Source organism: Oncorhynchus masou, chromosome 28 (genome assembly GCF_036934945.1).
Source record: "Oncorhynchus masou masou isolate Uvic2021 chromosome 28, UVic_Omas_1.1, whole genome shotgun sequence".
Classification (NCBI taxonomy): Eukaryota; Metazoa; Chordata; class Actinopteri; order Salmoniformes; family Salmonidae; genus Oncorhynchus; species Oncorhynchus masou.
The window spans coordinates 73,501,022-73,522,599 of record NC_088239.1 but is presented as its reverse complement, the minus strand read 5'-3'; the positions used below and the strand labels follow the sequence as shown (position 1 = coordinate 73,522,599).

Sequence of the window (21,578 nt, the reverse complement as noted above, 5' to 3'; positions counted from 1 at the left end):
ATTCAGGGAAAAGTCCACAATGAAACTGACATTACATGTGAATAATGATACATTTGCCTTAGAGCTGTGACCAAGATCACAATTGACAGCTTCCTATTTAATTAACTAAACATGGCCATTAATAATGGCAAAATCACACAAGGCTACAACAACAAACTGAGTTATAGGCTGTTAATTACATCTGTTTGTCAGCTCCAGGTAGACTACATAAGTGGCATAAAATGATTTGCAATGACTCCAGTGATATCATCATTTCAATATATATGTATTGTATCAAATGGTAGGTTAAAGTAGCCTGCAATGGCATATAAATTAACAGCCTACTTGATGGCCAATATATGCAAATGTGCCCTATGATTCTCCACTTTCAATGTGGACTTTTGACTATAACACCAGCACACAAGGAAGTAACTTCCATTCCAAATTTCCACTCATGCAGTGCTCCAGACCCTAGAACTGTGCATGAGTAAAACCCTTCACTAGATAGTGTTAAGTCTACATTAGAATTAATTCTACTTTAAACCACCTCTGAGAGAAACGCCTAAAGTAGTTTTCCAATGCTTTGTTCCCGTTCTCTGAGTTTTAGTGCTCTAATATGTTTTATGGAAACAGGGTGTCTCCATAATGACCAATCTAAATAGCCTACCTACAATTTGTAAAAAGTTGTCACGACGTGCATTGTCTCAGCTGCAGCACTCACTCAACCAGTGCTCTCAACACGCACACACACACAAATCTTGCTGCTGTGATTGCACACTGTGGTATTTCACCCAATAGATATGGGAGTTTATCAAAATTGGATTTGTTTTCTAATTCTTTGTTGGTCTGTGTAATCTAATATGGTCATACATTTTTGGCAGGAGGTTAGGAAGTGCAGCTCAGTTTCCACCTCTTTTTGTGGGCAGTGTGCACATAGCCTGTCTTCTCTTGAGAGCCAGGTCTGTCTACAATGACCTTTCTCAATAGCAAGGCTATGCTCACTGAGTCTGTACATAGTCAAAGCTTTCCTTAATTTTGGGTCAGTCACAGTGGTCAGGTATTCTGCCATTGTGTACTCTCTGTTTAGGGCCAAATAGCATTCTAGTTTCCTCTGTTTTTTTGTTGATTATTTCCAATGTGTCAAGTAACTCTCTTTTTGTTTTCTCATGATTTGGTTGGGTCTAATTTTGTTGCTGTCTTGGGAATCTGTGGGGTCTGTTTGTGAACAGAGCCCCAGGACCAGCTTGCTTAGGGGACTCTTTTCCAGGTTCATCACTCTGTTGGTAATTGCTTTGTTATGGAAGATTTGGGAATCGCTTCCTTTTAGATGGTTTTAGAATTTAATGGTTCTTTTCTGGATTTTGATAATTTTGATCATTACTTTTACTTTGTAATTTAACTAGGCAAGTCAGTTAAGAACAAATTCTTATTTTACAAGGACGGCCTACCCCGGTCAAATCCTCTCCGAACACGGACGCCGCCGGGGCAATAGCGCACCGCCGTATTTGACTCCCGATCAAGGCTGGGCGTGATACAGCCTAGGATTGAACCAGGGTCTGTAGTGACGCCTCTAGCACTTAGATGCAGTGCCTGAGACCGCTGCGCCAATCAGGAGCCCCAAGTGTATATAACTATTACGTATACTTTTGATACTTATACATTTGAAGTCGGAAGTTTACATAAACCTTAGCCAAATACATTTAAACTCAGTTTCACAATTCCTGACATTTAATCCTAGTAAAAAAATCCATGTTTTAGGTCACTTAGGATCACCACTTTATTTTAAGAATATGAAATGCCAGAATAATAGTAGAGAATGATTTCTTTCCTTCATCACATTCCCAGTGGGTCAGAAGTTTACATACACTCAATTAGTATTTGGTAGCATTGCCTTTATATTGTTTAACTTGGGTCAAACGTTTCAGGTAGCCTTCCACAAGCTTCCCACAATGAATCAGCTTTGTAGGCCTTCTAGCTCGCACACGCTTTTTCAGTTCTGCCCACAAATTTTCTATGGGATTGAGGTCAGGGCTTTGTGATGGCCACTCTAATACCTTGACTTTCCTTAAGACATTTTGCTACAACTTTGGAAGTATGCTTGGGGTCATTATCTATTTGGAAGACCCATTTGCGACCAAGCTTTAACTTCCTGACTGATGTCTTGAGATGTTGCTTCAATATATCCACATAATTGTCCTCCTCATGATGGCATCTATTTTGTGAAGTGCCCCAGTCCCTCCTGCAGCAAAGCACCCCTACAACATGATGCTGCCACCCCAGTGCTTCACGGTTGGGATGGTGTTCTTTGTTTTGCAAGCCTCCCCCTTTTTCCTCCAAACATAACGATGGTTATTATGGCCAAACAGTTCTATTTTTGTTTCATCAGACCAGAGGACATTTCTCAAAAAAGTACAATCTTTGTCCACATTTTTATTTATTTATTACACCTTTATTTAACCAGGTAGGCTAGTTGAGAACAAGTTCTCATTTACAACTGCGACCTGCAGAGATAAAGCAAAGCAGTTGGATACATACAACACAAATGTGCAGTTGCAAACTGTAGTCAGGCTTTTTTATGGTGGTTTTGGAGCTGTGGCTTCTTCCTTGCTGAGCAGCCTTTCAGGTTATGTCGATATAGGACTCGTTTTACTGTGGATATACTTTTGTACCTGTTTCCTCCAGCATCTTCACAAGGTCCTTTGCTGTTGTTCTGGGATTGATTTGCACTTTTCGCACCAAAGCACGTTCATCTCTAGGAGACAGAACGTGTCTCCTTCCTGAGCGGTATGACGGTTGCGTGGTGCCATGGTGTTTATACTTGCGTACTACTGTTTGTACAGATAAATGTGGTACCTTCAGGCATTTGGAAATTGCTCCCAAGGATGAACCAGACTTGTGGAATTCTACAATTGTTTTTCTGAGGTCTTGGCTGATTTCTTTTGATTTTCCCATGATGTCAAGCAAAGAGGCACTGAGTATGAAGGTAGGCCTTGAAATACATCCACAGGTACACCTCAAATTGACTCAAATTATGTAAATTAGCCTATCAGAAGCTTCTAAACCCATGACATCATTTTCTGGAATTTTCCAAGTTGTTTAAAGGCACAGTCAACTTAGTTTATGTAAACTTCTGAACTACTGGAATTGTGATACCTTGAATTATAAGTGAGATAATCTGTCTGTAAACAATTGTTGGAAAAATTACTTGTGTCATGCACAAAGTAGATGTCCTAACCGACTTGCCAAAACTATAGTTTGTTAACAAGACATTTGTGGAGTGGTTGAGAAATGTGTTTTAATGACTCCAACCTAAGTGTATGTAAAATTCTGACTTCAACTGTATATTTAACACCAAATACTTGGACTTTTACTCAAGTATTTTACTGGGTGACTTTCACGTTTACTTGAGTAATTTTCTATTACGGTATCTTTACTTTTACTCAAGTATGACAATTGGGTACTTTTCCACCACAGCCCCGGAGTCTCTTCCCTGTTTTACACCTGGTCGTTTGGTGGATGGGACTACCAGCTCTCTGTAACCTAAAGGGCAACCAATGGGTCTGTCTCCTCTATCTCCAATCCAAAGTTAAATCTAGAATTGGCTGGAATGAACTACAAAAATCTCTGAAACTGGAAACACTTATCTCCCTCACTAGCTTTAAGCACCAACTGTCAGAGCAGCTCACAGATTACTGCACCTGGACATAGCCCATCTATAATTTAGCCCAAACAACTACCTCTTCCACTACTGTATTTATTTTATTTATTTTGCTCCTTTGCACCCCATTATTTTTATTTATACTTTGCACATTCTTCCACTGCAAATCTACCATTCCGGTGTTTTACTTGCTATATTGTATTTACTTCGCCACCATGGCCTTTTTTTGCCTTTACCTCCCTTATCTCACCTCATTTACTCACATTGTGTATAGACTTGTTTCTACTGTATTATTGACTGTATGTTTGTTTTACTCCATGTGTAACTCTGTGTCGTTGTATGTGTCGAACTGCTTTGCTTTATTTTGGCCAGGTCGCAATTGTAAATGAGAACTTGTTCTCAACTTGCCTACCTGGTTAAATAAATAAATAAAAATAAATACCACGTTTCTTGTAGGATGACAATGTCTGTATTTCCAATTTCTTTGATGAAGTCTGGGTTCCTGCTTTTTAGGCCAAAGGCAGATGACCTTGTATATTCCAGGATGAGATAGTAAAAGCTTTGTGTTCCATGGTGTCCATGCTCTGCTCATGGCCTGGGCATATGTGTGGCTGTCATGTTGAGGTCCTTGCTGCAGGGCCGGGGGCATGGGGTGGCAGAAGGGGCATAGGTCTGATCTAGGGTGTTGCCAGGGTTTGTTTGGGGTGGTCTCAGCTGGTTGGGGTGTGGCTGGTGAAGCTGTGGTCTGGGTATAGGTCCTCTTGGCGTGGGTTCTCTCAGTGGAGGTCCTTCGGGAGCTGGTCTGGGCGGGGTGTCTGTTGCTCCTGTGTGAGGTTCCGGGTGTTGCGGTTGAGGGGGATGTCCTTAAGGGTCCTGGCAAAAGTTGGGATTGCTGTCTTGTAGAGGTGGACCTGGTCGTAAAGACTGTTCAAGTCCAGGGTGTAATGGTGAGCCAGGTATACATTAGGTTTTGAGGCACAGTCCCGAGAAATGCTTGCGTTCACCTGCTGTGTGGTGGCAAGGTGAATGTCTTCTCGTGGTAGCATGCTGGCGATAACCACTTGTGTGTTGGGGAAAGTGGAAGAAGCTTTTTTAATCACTCCCTTGAGTGCTGTGGCCACCCGTTCCTGCTGGGCCCTCAGGTCGTTTGTGCCTTTGTGAACTATAAATGTGGCTGGGGGACCCTAGTCTGTCCTCTGACTTCTCCAAGGCATGCCTAGTGTTTGGGCACCAGGGTTTAGTCACTTTGTGTTTGGGAAAAAAAATCTCTTGAATGTATTTGCTATTTGAATCAATGAGGAGCACATTTTCTGGCTTTTGTGTGTCCTCAGTGGATGTGTGGGGGTTGTCAAGAGAACAATGAGGGGAGCTGACAGGGGGGCAGTTAGGAGGGGGTGGGGTCCGTTGGGTTGGTGGGTCCTGTGTCGTCTGTCCCATTGTGGTGTTGGCGTTCTGGTTCCGGGTCTAAGACCCATAGTTGTGCATGCATTGGTTTTGTTGCTAAACAACCAAGCAGTCTATATAAACCACAGCCCTCTGCAAACACACCTTCTCTGATGTTGGTTTCAAGGCAGTACTTATTTAAATTAGGTAAGAATATCATGTTATCATTGGTGTATGGAACGGAGAGTTATGATGACATCACCCTGTCCCCTTAATAATCCTGCCTCCTGAATCCAAGTATTTGACATGGGGGAGGGAACCAGAAACTATGATCAAACATTGTCAATGTGAAAGTAACAGTAATTTTTCATACTTGTTATCATACAGTAATTGGATCTGGTTTGATCCAAATATCATGACTGACACTTCATGACCTTAAAAATATGTCCAACATTTTTGTTCAATAGTCCCAAAATATAACATCTATAAAATACATAATGATGCTTATCTGGACCTCTGTCTATTTCCATACCATGGACCACTTTTTGTTGACTATTCACTGAAGAACTGGAGGGAAAAGAAGCCTACAATTGTACATAAACACGACATTTCTTTATTCAGCCTGATATGGGTTACACTCGATGAAAAAAAAAGATAATCTAAGAGAACTACTTCCCTTTATGGAGTTAATGACATTTCCAAATCAGCTTTTGACCCTCACCAGACCACTTCAAATATCAGTTGTTGCATTTACGAGAGGAACACAGCGTAATCAAATGCTACAATTGACCTGAGGTTTCCTTTTTGAAAAACAAACAAAAAAACAAATTTTTCCCTCAGCAGTCATCTCGTTTGTTTTTCCACCAAAAGATATGGAATGTTTGGAAAGGTAGGTGAAAAGAATGTTTGGAAAGGTAAGGTGAAAAGAATGTTTGGAAAGACAAGTGGCAATCCACCATTTCATGTTCTCTCAAACTGCAACAAAAATGGAAAAAAAAGAAAAACAAATCCTAGATTTCTGCTCCTGGGGTGTCAGACATGCAGGTAGAAAGGGGTTGAGAAAACACTCCTTTGCTCACTGAGTGAGTAAGAGGTGCAGAAAAACACTTCCCCTTGTGTTGTGGCGCTTATTTCTCTGCTTCTCTATCATCTCCAACAAACAGAAATCCAGAACTCGTTGCTGTACAGCAGGTAAACTAGCCCCAGCTTGTACAGTATGTGAGCGCTTAAACGCCTGTAAGTCAATTTTTGAAACGAATACATAGGGTTGGTAGTCATACAGAGACAGGAAAGAGGTATCAGAGGGGTCTTTCTCCCCCACCTTTTTCTTACATTTTCAGAGTTCAAATGTGTTTATATTATGTTTTACACAACTTTTTATTTTTTATTCTCTTTTTCGTAATACAAGAGCCAAAAAAACTGTTTGCTTGTTTCCCCCTAGAATTATGCAATATAAAAAAATATCTAATTTCATGCTGTTTTAACATCAGCCAATATTGGTACTTGACAGAGCCCTCTTTCTTGGCTTTTCTGAAAATCTTTTTCTTACAGTACATGGTTACCATCTGCGCATGTGCTTTTACAGTTGAAATATAAACTCAGCAAAAAAATAAACATCCCTTTTTCAGGACCGTCTTTCAAAGATAATTTGTAAAAATCCAAATAACTTCACAGATCTTTATTGTAAAGGGTTTAAACACTGTTTCCCACAAACAATTAATGAACGTGCACCTGTGGAACGGTCGTTAAGACACTAACAGCTTACAGACGGTAGGCAATTAAGGTCACAGTTACGAAAACCTAGGACACTAAAGAAGCCTTTCTACTGACTCTACTATCTAAAAACACAAAAAGAAATATGCCCAGGGTCCCTGCTCATCTGCATAAACATGCCTTAGGCATGCTGCAAGGAGGCATGAGGACTGCAGATGTGGCCAGTGCAATAAATTGCAATGTCCGTACCGTGAGACGCCTAAGACAGCGCTACAGGACAGACAGCTAATCGTCCTCGCAGTTGCAGACCACGTGTAACAACACCTGCACAGGATCGGTACATCTGAACATCACACCTGCGGGACAAGGACAGGATGGCAACAACTGCCCGAGTTACACCAGGAACACACAATCCCTCCATCAGTGCTCAGACTGTCCTCAATAGGTTGAGAGAGGCTGGACTGAGGGCTTGTAGGCCTGTTATAAGGCAGGTCCTCACCAGACATCAACAACATTGCCTATGGGCACAAACCCACTGTCGCTGGACCAGATAATACTGGCAAAAAGTGCTCTTCGCTGACGAGTCATGGTTTTGTCTCCCAGGGGTGATGTCAGATTCTCGTTTATCGTTGAAGGAATGAGCGTTACACCGAGGCCTGTACTCTGGAGTGGGACTGATTTGGAGGTGGAGGGTCCATCATGGTCTGGGGCGGTGTGTCACAGCATCATCGGACTGCACGCAATTGCAGGCAATTGCTGTGCGTTACAGGGAAGACATCCTCCTCCCTCATATGGTACCCTTCCTGCGGGCTCATCCTGACATGACCCTCCAGCATGACAATGCCACCAGCCATACTGCTCGCTCTGTGTGTGATTTCCTGCAAGACAGGAATGTCAGTGTTCTGCCATGGCCAGTGAAGAGCCCGGATCTCAATCCCATTGACCACGTCTGGGACCTGTTGGATCAGATTGAAGGGTGAGGGCTAGGACCATTTCTCCCAGAAATGTCCAGGAACATGCAGGTGCCTTGGTGGAAGAGTGGGGTAACATCTCACAGCCTGAACTGGCAAATCTGGTACAGTCCATGAGGAAGAGATGCACTGCAGTACTTAATGCAGCTGATGGCCACACCAGATACTGACTGTTATTTTTGATTTTGACACCCCCTTTGACACATTCCATTTGTTAGTCACATGACATTGGAACTTGTTCAGTTTATGTCTCAGTTGTTGAATCTCGTTATGTTCATACAAATATTTACACATGTTAAGTTTTCTGAAAATAAACGCAGTTGACAGTGAGAGGATGTTTCTTTTTTTGCCGAGTTTATATTAATTTATCATTAAATAGTATACCTCTTGCACAGTCTTGCATGCATTGGGGGAGCATTTCGGCAAGCTATACAAGGAGAGGCATATGGACGGACTTGCTCAGGCTGTGGAATCCGGGCCGAGTCCAGACACTCTCTTGGTCCACCTGTAAATCGATGGCCTTTATACCATTTCAACCAGGTCAGTCCAGAAGATAATTGATTCTCCAGTGTGTTTTTTAATGAGTGAGCGAGCGTGTGTGTGTGTGTATGTTCCTTTACTCAATTTCTCCAAGGAACTGCTGAGATCACTGAAGCTTTGTTCCAAGCTTCCGTTGTCTGTTTCTGGAGGATAAGCAGACATTCAAACCATTACTACACAGGTAAACATGGTTAAAAACATCAACTCTATTTGGAGTCACACAGATTCCCACCTAATGTGGTTATTAAAATATGTCCCTTACCTCGCCTCTGACCTGGTCACTGTGTACTCAAACCAAAGGATGTTGGGGATCAGGCTCGTGTCCCGCACCAGAAAGAACTCTGATATCGGCCTGTCAGCAGTCAAGGATGGCGAGAGAGGTGGGACAAAATAAAAAATGGAGACACACTGAGAAAGGGAAAAGTACACAACAGATAATCAAGATGAACACATCAGTAGCTACAGTATACGCTGCCCAAATCTGTGCCAGGCTCTGATGGTTCACTTCTTGCTAAGCCTGTGTGCCCCCCTGAGAGGTGTCCCTGTTCTTTACCATGCTGCTATCTTGGGGAATAGCGGTGTAAGCACCTCCTGTGTGAAGAAGAACCAGACTACTCCTATGGTGCTACCGGCCACTCCCCCATAGAAGACCTGACTCCAAGTGTGGTACAACAGGTACACCCTGCGAAAAGGTACATTGAGCATTTTTTAAATAAAAATTGTGCAATTGTGCTAAATGGTTAAGAGTTGGGACCAAATTGACAAATGTGTCATGGTCTAAAAATACATTAAAATCAAGATAAATTAACTTGTCCCTCACCTGCTGTATGACACTGATAAGGCCACGCCCAACAAGCTGATGGACAGTATGTGTCTCCACAGCAGCTCCACACACCGAGCGTTGTTCGTTTGATGCATTCTAGACACAGGGGGCAAAGTGCGTCAGCCGACATCAAATGTTATGTATGGCTACAATGCAGAATTTTTTCCCCTTTTAAATAAATGTAGTCTGCGAGAGAATGGTAACTCACCTTAAATAAAGGAAAAGAAAGAAGTAAACAACAAAAAACCAGATGAACTGGGAATGACTGGAGGGCATCCCATACTCTGTTGTCAGGGTTGTGTGAGCTCCTGAGAAAAGATACAGAAGAACAGGGTTTAATCACACGCTATGACAATCACAAATAGAACAGGGTTTAACCACACTCTATGACAATCACAAATAGAACAGAGTTTAACCACACGCTATGACAATCACAAATAGAACAGGGTTTAACCACACGCTATGACAATCACAAATAGAACAGGGTTTAACCACACGCTATGACAATCACAAATAGAACAGGGTTTAACCACACGCTATGACAATCACAAATAGAACAGAGTTTAACCACACGCTATGACAATCACAAATAGAACAGGGTTTAACCACACGCTATGACAATCACAAATAGAACAGGGTTTAACCACACGCTATGACAATCACAAATAGAACAGGGTTTAACCACACGCTATGACAATCACAAATAGAACAGAGTTTAACCACACGCTATGACAATCATAAATATTTATGGGCATTTTTGTCCATCAAAAGCTGAAATTAGTAAAACTCGTGACGGTTAATGTCAGAGATGCTTCCGTTAGAAATGCCTTCAACAAGCTGCCACCCATAGTATTGTTGTTTTGTGTATATATTACCACTATCATATGAAGTGTTTTGCTAGTTTGGGATTATATGATTGATGTGAAGATTATAAATTGGTGTTCAATTCGGTCTATGACTGAAAGAAACCAATAAAACCTACTACGTTAAATCGACTGACAACTGAGAATGCTCCCCGTTCTCTCCACTGTGACCCATACAAAAGCAATTGGCTCATTTGTTTTTGACTAATACAAAAATCTGTGTCTCGCTGCATCCTGGAAGCATGAACTTAGTAATGCTGTGTACCATTTCTGCATTCTTGCAGTCTTGCCTACAATATGAACTTATGTTACCATTGTTGGGTTCTGAGAATATGAAATCTACTTCATGTTACTGAGAGAGTGCTGAGGTTTAGAGGGTCTACATCAGAAGTTAATGGTTATAGGAGGAAGGTATGTAGTGTGTGCAACTAAGCTTGGAATGTGATGAGTGTAGGGGAGCGATTACATGTGGCAGGCGTGAATGGTAAGGGGAGAGAGCCATGGATTAGTGATGGGGGTGTGGTCCGTATCACTAGTGTCCTGCCTAGCAGTAAAGAATGATGTTTGTACAGATGGGTAGGAGACTCAACTTATGAGGAACGGTTAAATATCAGTGCTTGTGTGAAAATGTTTTTTTTTGTCTAATGCAGGGAAGAATAAACTTGTTTAAGCTTTCAGTGTCCGTTGAGTGTTTTACTCTGAGAATTAACACAATACACCAACTGTATATTTATTTGATGCACGGACAGACACTGTATTGGCATTATTTGTATGTGTACAGACATATCCAAGGTGACGTAGCAGTGCAGAGGTGGTTTGTTGTCCTCTCGTTTACTTTTTGTATTTTTCAGATTTTTTTGTATATATATATATATATATATATATATATTCCAATTTATTTTTCAATCGCTTTTTCCATTTTTAAATTAAATATACCTTCCGGGAACACGCCTCACTCAATGTGACACGGATCCACTATTTTTTTTTTAGACCCTATAGCCAAAACTTTCACCAGAAGGTAGCCAGCTAATTAACTAAGTTACTATCCATTTAGTCATTGTTAGCAGCCTTTACCCTCTGCTCAGGCACCAGCCGTTTTTTTAGCCTGGATAATGCCTGCCAGCCTCGGACTGTTTTTCTCCACTACAACGCAAGATTCCTGCCGTAAACACTGGACCATTGATAATCACAGCTAGCTAGCTGCCACTGAGTGACCCAGCCCCGAAACAAGCCCAGAGCCAGGCACATCTCCCGGCTAGCAAACAAAATTCCCACAACTAAAATACCTATTTCGCCATCTGTCCCAGTCCCTTCGTCGTCACGGAGATAGCTTGCAAAGTTCTTTCATACTTTCCAGGTCTATGCCCAAACAGTTCGAGGTTCAAATTTTAAAAATGAATCTCTCCAGAAATAAGTCTCTCACTGTTGCCGCCTGTTATAGACCCCACTCAGCTCCCAGCTGTGCCCTGGACACCATATGTGAATTGATGGCCCCCCATCTATCTTCAGAGTTCGTTCTTGTTAGGTGACCTAAACTGGGATATGCTAAACACCCTAGCAGTCCTACAATCTAAGCTAGATGCCCTCAATCTCACACAAATTATCAAGGAAAAGACCAGCTACAATCTTAAATCTGTAAATCTGCAACTGTTCAGGGAAGTCAGGAACCAATACACACAGTCAGTCAGGAAAGCAAAGGCTAGCTTTTTCAAACATAAATTGGCATCCTGTAGCTCGAACTCCAAAAGGTTTTGGGACACTAAAGTCCATGGAGAACAAGAACACCTCCTCCCAGCTGCCCACTGCACTGAGGCTAGGTAACACGGTCACCACCGATAAATCCATGATAATCAAAAATGTCAATAAGCATTTCTCTACGGCTGGCCATGCTTTCCTCCTGGCTACCCCAACCCCGGCCAACAGCTCCGCACCCCTCGCAGCTACTTGCCCAAGCCTCCCCAGCTTCTCCTTCACCCAAACCTGCAAAACCTGGACTCGTACAAATCAGCTGGGCTAGACAATCCTGGACCCTCGCTTTCTAAAATGATCTGCCGCCATTGTTGCAACCCCTATTACCAGTCTGTTCAACCTCTCATTCTGTCCGAGATCCCTAAAGATTGGAAAGCTGCCGCGGTCATCTCCCTCTTCAAAGGGGGTGACACTCTAGACCCAAACTGTTACAGACCTATATCCATCCTGCCCTGCCTTTCTAAAGTCTTTGAAAGCCAAGTTAATAAACAGATCACTGACCATTTAGAATATCACCGTACCTTCTCCGCTGTGCAACCCGGTTTCCGAGCTGGTCACGGGTGCACCTCAGCCACGCACAAGGTACTAAACGATATCATAACCGCCATCGATATAAGACAGTACTGTGCAGCCGTCTTCATCGACCTGGCCATGGCTTTCGACTCTGTCAATCACCGTATTCTTATTGGCAGACTCAATAGCCTTGGTTTCTCAAATGACTGCCTTGCCTGGTTCACCAACAACTTCGCAGATAGAGTTCAGTGTGTCAAATTGGAGGGTCTGTTGTCCAGACCTCTGGCAGTCTATGGGGGTACCACAGAGTTCAATTCTCAGGCTGACTCTTTTCTCTGTATATATCAACGATGTCGCTCTTGCTGCGGGTGATTCCCTGATCCACCTCTATGCAGACAACACCATTCTTTATACATCTGGCCCTTCTTTGGACACTGTGTGAACTAACCTCCAAACAAGCTTCAATGACATACAACACTCCTTCTGTGGCCTCCAACTGCTCTTAAACGCTAGCAAAACCAAATGCATGCTTTTCAACCGTTCGCTGCCCGCACCCGCCCGCCCGACGAGCATCACTACTCTCGACGGTTCTGACCTAGAATAAGTGGACAACTACAAATACCTAGGTATCTGGCTAGACTGTAAACTCTCCTTCGACTCATATCAAACATTTCCAATCCAAAATCAAATCTAGAATCAACTTTCTATTTCGCAACAAAGCCTCCTTCACTCACGCCGCCAAACTTACCCTAGTAAAACTGACTATCCTACCGATCCTCGGCGATGTCATTTACAAAATAGCTGCCTGACCGCCTTTCCTTCCAGTTCTCTCTTGCCAGTGACTGGAACGAATTGCAAAAATCGCTGAAGCTGGAGACATACATTTCCCTCACTAACATTAAACATCAGCTATCTGAGCAGCTAACCGATCACTGCAGCTGTACATAGTCCAGCTGTAAATAGCCCACCCAATCTACCTACTTCACCCCTATATTGTTTTTATTTACTTTGCTGCTCTTTTGCACACAAGTATCACTACTTACACACCATCATCTGCTCATCCATAACTCCAGTGTTAATCTGCTAAATTGTAATTACTTTGCTACTATGGCCTATTTATTGCCTTACCTCCTCATGCCATTTGCACACACTGTATATAGACTTTCTTTTTTTTCCTCTATTGTGTTTACTGTATGCTTGTTTATTTCATTTAACTCTGTGTTTGTCGCAGTGCTTTGCTTTATCTTGGCCCAGTCGCAGTTGTAAATGAGAACTTGTTCTCAACTAGCTTACCTGGTTAAATAAAGGTGAAATACAAAAATGTAAAAAAAAAAAAACATTTTGAAAAGTTCAGACGCCTCGAATTTTCTAATTTGTTTTTTGAATAAGACTTTAAAGTAACAAATGTGGAAAAAGTCAAGGCGCCTGAATACATTCCGAATGTACTGGGTCACTACAGTAAGTGAATTGTCGCTTTCCTCACCTTCACATGGGCGGGGCTCCCGTAGAATATGCTTCAGCAGCCAATTCACACCTTCGTTCAGGATGAGCCCACCGAAGGAGGAGATCTATGGATGAGGATTGGGAAAAGGATTATGCGTGAGCATATGTCTTAGTCCACCATGTGTATGAATACAGCTTAAATATTTTCTTACAGAAATGTAGCTTGCAACATTAGCCTAATCTTTACTATTAATGGGCAATATCTATATGACCTTGCACAAGCTATATGACCAAGCTACAAGTTATGCACAGTGCCTTGCAAAAGTATTCACCCCCCTTGCCGTTTTTCTTATTTTGTTGCATTACAACCTGAAATTAAAATGGATTTTTACTTGGATTTCATGCAATTGACACACACAAAATAGCCCAAGTGGGTGAAGTGAAATGAAAAAAATATTATTATTTTTTTTTAACAGAAACAGAAAACTGGTGCATGCATATTCACCCCCTTTGTTATGAAGCCTCTAAATAAGTTCTGGTGCAACCAATTACCTTCAGAAGTCACATAATTAGTTATTTTACCTTTATTTAACGAGGAAAGTCAGTTAAGAACAAATTCTTAATTTCAATGACTGCCTTGGTCAGGGGCAGAACGACAGAGTTGTACCTTGTCAGCTCGGGGATTTGAATTTGCAACCTTTCGGTTACTAGCCCAACGCTCTAACCACTAGGCTACCCTGCCTCCCCAAGTTAAAGTCCACCTGTGTGCATTCTAAGTGTCACATGATCTCATATATATATATATAAAAACTTGCATCTTCAAAGTGGTAAGCATGTTGTGTAAATCAAATGACACAACCCCCACAAGAAGAATTATATATATATATATATATATATATATATATATATATATATATATATATATACGTTCTGAAAGGCCCCAGAGTCTGCAACACCACTAAGCAATGGACACCGCCTAGTAAGCGGCACTATGAAGACCAAAGAACTCTCCCAACAGGTCAAGGACAACGTTTTGGAGAAATAAGGATCAGGGATGGGTTATAAAAAATATCAGAAACTGAACATTCCACAGAGCACCATGAAATCCATTATTAAAAAATTGAAATAATATGGCACCACAAAAAACCTGCCAAGAGAGGGCCGCCCACCAAAACTCACAGACCAGGCAAGGAGGGCATGAATCAGAGAGGCAACAAAGAGACCAAATGTAACCTAGAAGGAGCTGCAAAGTGCCACAGCGGAGATCGGAGGATCTGTCCATAGGACCACTTTAAGCCATACACTCCACAGAGCTGGGCTTTACAGAAAAAAAATAAGCAAACACATTTGGTGTTCGCCAAAAGGAATGTAGGAGACTCCCCAAACATATGGTAGAATGTACTCTGGTCAGATGAGACTAAAATTTAGCTTTTTGGCCATCAAGGAAAATGCTATGTCTGGCACAAACCCAACACCTCTCATCACCCCGAGAACATCATGTTTTTCCATCGTAAGGGACTGGGAAACTGGTCAGAATTAAAGGAATGATGGATGGCGCTAAATACAGGGAAATTCTTGAGGGAAACCTGTTTCAGTCTTCCAGAGATTTGAGACTGGGACGGAGGTTCACCTTCCAGCAGGACAATGACCCTAAGCATACTGCTAAAGCAACACTCAAATGATTTAAGGGGAAACATTTAAATGTCTTGGAATGGCCTAGTCAAAGCACAGACCTCAATCCAATTGAGAATCTGTGGTATGACTTAATGATTGCTGTACACCAGTGGAACCCATCCAACTTAAAGGAGCTGGAGCAGTTTTTCCTTGAAGAATGGACAAAAATCCCAGTGGCTAGATGTGCCAAGCTAAGAGAGACATACCCCAAGAGACTTGCAGCTGTAATAGCTGCAAAAGGTGGCTCTACAAAGTATTGACTTTGGGGGGCTTGATTAGTTATGCACGCTCAAGTTCAGATTTTTTTTGTCTTATTTCTTGTTTGTTTCACAATAAAAAATATTTTGCATCTTCAAAGTGGTAAGCATGTTGTGTAAATCAAATGACACAACCCCCACAAAAAGCTGTTATAATTCCAAGTTAAGGCAAAAAAATAGGAAAAATGCCAAGGGGGATGAATACTTTTGCAAGCCACTGTATGGCTTAGCATGTGACATGTGTCAGTGTGACACGTGTCCTGTCCTCATTTAGTGATCCAGCAGGGAGTTGGGTAACCCCGTATGGGGCAAGGATCTGGGTTACATTACTTACCGTGTGCAGTTCACGCTTGAACACTATGAGAGTGACAAAGCCTACGAGGATCGCTATGGGCAGCAGGCTGGTGTAGGCCAACACTTGTCCAGTCAGATCACCTTTGAGAGCAACCAACAAGAAATTCTTAAACACAATCCCCTTGCAGGAAAATGTGAACATTCAGGGGAACATCCAGCAGGGCAGTGCCTTCAGGAAAGTATTCAGATTTCTTGACTTATTCCGAATTGTGTTACGTTACAGCCTTAATCTACACACAATACCCCAGACATTTTTGCTAGTTTATAAAAATAACACTTAAATATCACATTTGCAGAAATATTCAGACCCTTTACTCAGTACTTTGTTGAAGCACCATTAGAAGCAATTACAGCCTTGACTCTTCTTGGATATGATGCTACAAATTTGGCACATAGAAGCAAGCGTTGCGGGTACTATTTAACGAAGCTGCCAGTTGAGGCCTTGTGAGACGTCTGTTTCTCAAACAAGACCTTCATGTATCTCTCTTTCTATTCTGGTTAGAGACAGTTTGCACTGTTCTGTGAAGGGAGTAGTACACAGCGTTGTACGAGATCTTCAGTTTCTTGGCAATTTCTCACATGGAATAGCCTTCATTTCTCAGAACAAGTATAGACTGACGAGTTTCAAAAGAAAGTTAATTGTTTCTGGCCATTTTGAGCCTGTAATCGAACCCACAAATGCTGATGCTCCAGATACTCAACCAGTCTAAAGAAGGACAGTTTTATTGTACTTTAAATCAAAACAAGTTTTCAGCTGTGCTAACATAATTGCTAAAGGGTTTTCTAATGATCAATTAGCCTTTTAAAATGATCAACTTGGATTAGCTAACTAACACAATGTGCTATTGGAACACAGGAAAATAAAATAAAATAAATAAAGCCATTTCCAGCTACAAATAGTTTTTTACAACATTAACAATGTCTACACTGTATTTCTGATCAATTCGATGTTATTTTAAAATGGACAAAAACAACTTGCTTTTCTTTCAAAAACAAGGACATTTCTAAGTGGCCCCAAACGTTTTGAATGGTAGTGTATATGGATGAATTATAAAGCCACGTACATTTAACAGTTAGGCTATTGATTATAGACCTCATTACTTTGGACTTTGCGCTCTCAATTTTCTTAGACAATTAGGGTAAGCCCTATTTGCAAGGGGCTAGTATTACTAGAAGACGTTGGTTATGTAATTATTACCCCAGAATGTCTTATTCCAGAGGATGATTCGGACTGGATTCGTTTTTTCCAAACTGTTTTTTCTTTCTACAAATAAATTGATCATTATGACCGATGCCTGGAGTTTTTTTTCATAGGCGGGAATAAGTCCAGGCGATTATAGGGCTACACTTATAACTAGAGCTTGGTTCCCACGTTTCTAAACCATCTTTGGTTCGTGTCGCCATAATATTTGAATTGAGCAAGTATGATCATAATCATTAGGATTTTTTAGCAATCCGTAGTCGACATACTAAATGGCCACCAGCCTTCAGATGTGAGCTAAACAGTGCACTTGAGATGTGTTTTAAGGCTATATGCGCAAGTGAATGTATAATTTCTGAACGTTTAGGCCAGTTGTACGCTGCTTGGGAATCTATTAACAGCAAGGCTTATATTAAATAGGCACAATATTGTTTACTAATGCATTTGTCAATATATAAAATTCATACTAACAACATTTTAACAAAATAATTCACTGTGAAAGTTGATACATGTAGGCCCTTCATATAGGCTATGCGTAGCACTTCATTAAATGTATCGAATCAGTTATTGTTTTTTTGCTCAAACCATGATTAACACCTGTCAAACTCAGACATTTCTCTCAAAACACATGGATGTCGATTCGCACGCGAGTAGAGTTATCAGAGGACCTTGGAGGTCGTAAAAAAAACAGGATATTCTGGCTGGAATTGTTACTCTGCACAAATTACTGACATGGCAGATTCGGACGGGACTCAAATTACAAATGTGTTTTGTGCTTGTGCACATAATTACATTCATTACCCGACCAACCGCAGTAAAACGAATCCATTCCGAATAGGGTTTAAGGCAATGGCTGTTTAATTGCCTCTGCTGCTCTCAATATGCAGGCTAATTTTGCTATTATGCACATAGCAACATAGTGAAAGGCGCCAATTCTACTGCGCACCCTAGATTGTTTCAGTACAGAGGACAGCGACCATATCCAACGCGGGAGACAACGCATTTGTTATCAAAAAATAATGATGTATTAGTGTTGCACCATTATCTTTACATAATATAACCATATACAATCAGTATCACGTCTTCGAGTGATTGACTGTGCCATCCGCAATGGATTAGTCTGAGACATGTGCGAATCAGACAGGTAGGTGTTTTGTGCATCATGGAAAAAAATAAAATGCGACTGCTCAACTAAAGAAATCTCAGTCAACCAACAGCCTTTCGACCAAACAATCGGCGAGTCGACTAAATGGTGTATGTTTTTGGGCAACCTGACCAAATGCACATAGAAATATGTTAGATCTGTCATTCTCATAGAAAGCAAGTCTTAGATGCAGTAGATATGTTCTATTTGAGCCATTTCTATGCTTCCTGTTTTGTACACCAACTTCAAAAGGACTGAAAATACAATATATTCATTAATGGAAAATATACCTCACAGGGTTTAGATGGAACAATGATGTTTTATTTTACCTTTATTTTACTAGGCAAGTCAGTTAAGAACAAATTCTTATTTTCAATGACGGCCTAGGAACAGTGGGAACTGCCTGTTCAGGGGCAGAACGACAGATTTGTACCTTGTCAGCTCGGGGGTTTGAACTTGCAACCTTTCGGTTACTCGTCCAACGCTCTAATCACTAGGCTACCCTGCCGCCCCATTCAATGTCATTGCTTGTTTTGTCACAAACGGAAATTAGGTAAACTAATATTTTTTGTAACCAGGAAATAGTGGAGCGATTTCTGCATAGCATATCTTTACGGTTGGTGGAAAATTCTGTGCTACACTAAACAGTACCAAACCTGTAACTCTCCAGTAATGGATACCAAAAATACATGGTAAACTCAGTTTCATGTGTTACAATCTGTAGTTAGCATCAAGCAGAAGTTAGTATCAATGTGATAACTAATTTGGGTTAATATTCAAACACCATAAAGGAAGTTAGCTAAATTGTATGATGATACTTTTTTAATCGTTTCCCACGTTCCATTAAAATGGGTGATGGTTGGTGTACTGGGTAGTTGGCAAGTTATCTAAACCAGCTAACGTGAAGATGTTCGTACAATGTATTACACATTATCAATTTGCGTGATAAATGTAACACGTTCCACAAATGTTTTGTCAATGTTTGAGGCTTGGAAGGCATAACGTTAGCTGGCAAACTACACAGTGTATTTCAACTAGCTAACTTCGCTAGCTACCTTACGGTCTCACAGTCAAAACGAGTTGGCTATACGGGGCCAGTAGTCAAGTGGCAAACAAAGATATATTCTAACGAATACATTTCATTATGGGCATGGGTTGTACATGACCATTTTTAAATGCAACACGTCAATGTAGCAATGAAAGCTCGAGCTAGTTAGCTTGGCATTATGGTCAACTGCGCATGCGGAACTGTCACACAATTTGGCAGTTCATGTTCGGAGCTGTGTATACGCTTTTTCCAGGTCTCACTATTTGGCAGTTCCCGTCGGTCGTGCCCAGTCAGTTGCAAATCATCCCAAGATCTCTTGCAGATTACCAAATCGTCAAGCATCCGACGAATGTAAGCTAATATTGACGCTTAAATACACTTACCAGCAGGGAACTCTATGTGGGTTAGCGATATCGACCGCCATCGAAGTGGTACCGAGCACTGTTCTTCAGACGCCATTTTTCCCGGACACCGGTGACGAATCAAAATGTAATACGTAAATCCGTCCAACCAATAGGAAACACGGTTCCTTCCATGAAAATCACCATTCACAAGAGTAGATCCCCATGAAAAATAATGTATGGCTATTCGGAATGCGTTTTTCCCCAGAAAGGAGCATTATTACAGACATAAATACTTCTGTTTCATCAGCTGTCCAGGTGGCTGGTCCCAGTTGATCCAGCAGGTGAAGAAGCCAGATGTGTAGGCCCCGGGCTGGCGCGCTTCAGACTTGGTCTGCGGTTGAGACCAGTTGGACATACTGCATAATTATCTAAAATGACATTGGAGGCAGTTTATGGTAGAGAAATTAACATTAAATTATCTGGCAACAGCTCTGTTGGCCATTCTTGCAGACTCCCTCAACTTGAGACATCTGCACATTTTAGAGTGGCCTTTTATTGTCCCCAACCCAATGTGCACCTGTGTAATGATCATGCTGTTTAATCAGCTTCTTGTCAGGTGGATGAATTATCTTGGCAAAGGAGAAATGCTTGCTAACAAGCATGTAAACAAATGTGTGCACAACATTTAAGAGATATGCATGCACAAAAGGTATATGTAAAATGTCTGATTTTATTTCAGCTCATGAAACATGGGACCAATACTTTACACATTGCATTTATATTTTTGTTAAGTATATTTAGCTACTGTCCACATCACCAACCAACTAGAATGGTCCACACACACCAAGACAGTCGTGAAGAGGGCATGACAAAGCCTAGTCCCCCTCAGGAAACTAAAAAGATTTGGCATGGGTCCTCAGATCCTCAAAAGGTTCTACAGCTGCAACATCGAGAGCATCCTGACTGGTTGCATCACTGCCTGGTAAGGCAAATGCTCAGTCTCCGACCGCAAGGCACTACAGTGGGTAGTGCGTACGGCCCAGTACATTACTGGGGCTAAACTGCCTGCCATTCAGGACCTCGACACCAGGCGGTGTCAGAGGAAGGCCCTAAAAATGGTCAAAGACCCCAGGCACAGACTGTTCTCTCTACTACTGCATGGCAAGCGGTACCAGAGTGCCAAGTCTCGGACAAAGGCTTCTCAACAGTTTTTACCCCCAAGCCACAAGACTCCTGGACAGGTAATCAAATGGCTACCCAGACTATTTGCATTGTGTGCCTCCCCCCAACCCCTCTTCTACGTTGCTGCTACTCTCTGTTTATCATATGCAGTCACTTTAACCATATCTACATGTACATACTACCTCAAATCAGCCCGACTAACCGGTTCCTGTATATAGCCTCGCTATTGTTGTCTTTTTTACTGTTTCTATTTCTTTACTTACCCATTGTTCACCTAATACCTTTTTTGCACTGTTGGTTAGAGTCTGTAAGCATTTCACTGTAAGGTCTACACCGGTTGTATTCGGCACACATGACAAACTTTGATATGCCTTAATGATCAGCTATGAAAAGTCAACTGACATTTACTCCTGAGGGGCTGACTTGCTGCACCCTCGACAACTACTGTGATTTATTATTATTTGACCATGCTGGTCATTTATGAACATTTGAACATCTTGGCCATGTTCTGTTATAATCTCCACCCGGCACAGCCAGAAGAGGACTGGCCACCCCTCATAGCCTGGTTCCTCTCTAGGTTTCTTCCTAGGTTTTGGCTTTTCTAGGGGGTTTTTCCTAGCCCCCGTGCTTCTACACCTGCATTGCTTGCTGTTTGGGGTTTTAGGCTGGGTTTCTGTACAGCACTTTGGGATATCAGCTGATGTACGAAGGGCTATATAAATACATTTGATTTGAGGGA

At 41.7% G+C, this 21,578-nt stretch overlaps 1 protein-coding gene across 2 annotated transcripts; it reads right to left on the bottom strand.

Annotated features, from left to right (window-relative positions):
- Window positions 1-5,617: 5,617 nt before the first annotated feature.
- dolpp1 (dolichyldiphosphatase 1) lies at window positions 5,618-19,795 on the bottom strand. Of its 2 annotated transcripts, XM_064943254.1 has the most exons (8): window positions 19,697-19,795; window positions 15,901-16,001; window positions 13,676-13,760; window positions 9,276-9,375; window positions 9,065-9,163; window positions 8,798-8,926; window positions 8,507-8,596; window positions 5,618-8,387 (listed from the first exon to the last, which is right to left on the bottom strand). In XM_064943254.1, exons 1-8 carry the CDS (start codon window positions 19,770-19,772, stop codon window positions 8,351-8,353), a joined length of 717 nt encoding a protein of 238 aa, XP_064799326.1. In that variant the 5' UTR covers window positions 19,773-19,795; the 3' UTR covers window positions 5,618-8,350. The 2 variants fall into 2 exon arrangements, with proteins under 2 accessions (XP_064799326.1, XP_064799328.1); XM_064943256.1 differs by lacking the exon at window positions 5,618-8,387 and having other exon boundaries at window positions 8,566-8,652.
- Between the last annotated feature and the right edge of the window lie 1,783 nt (window positions 19,796-21,578).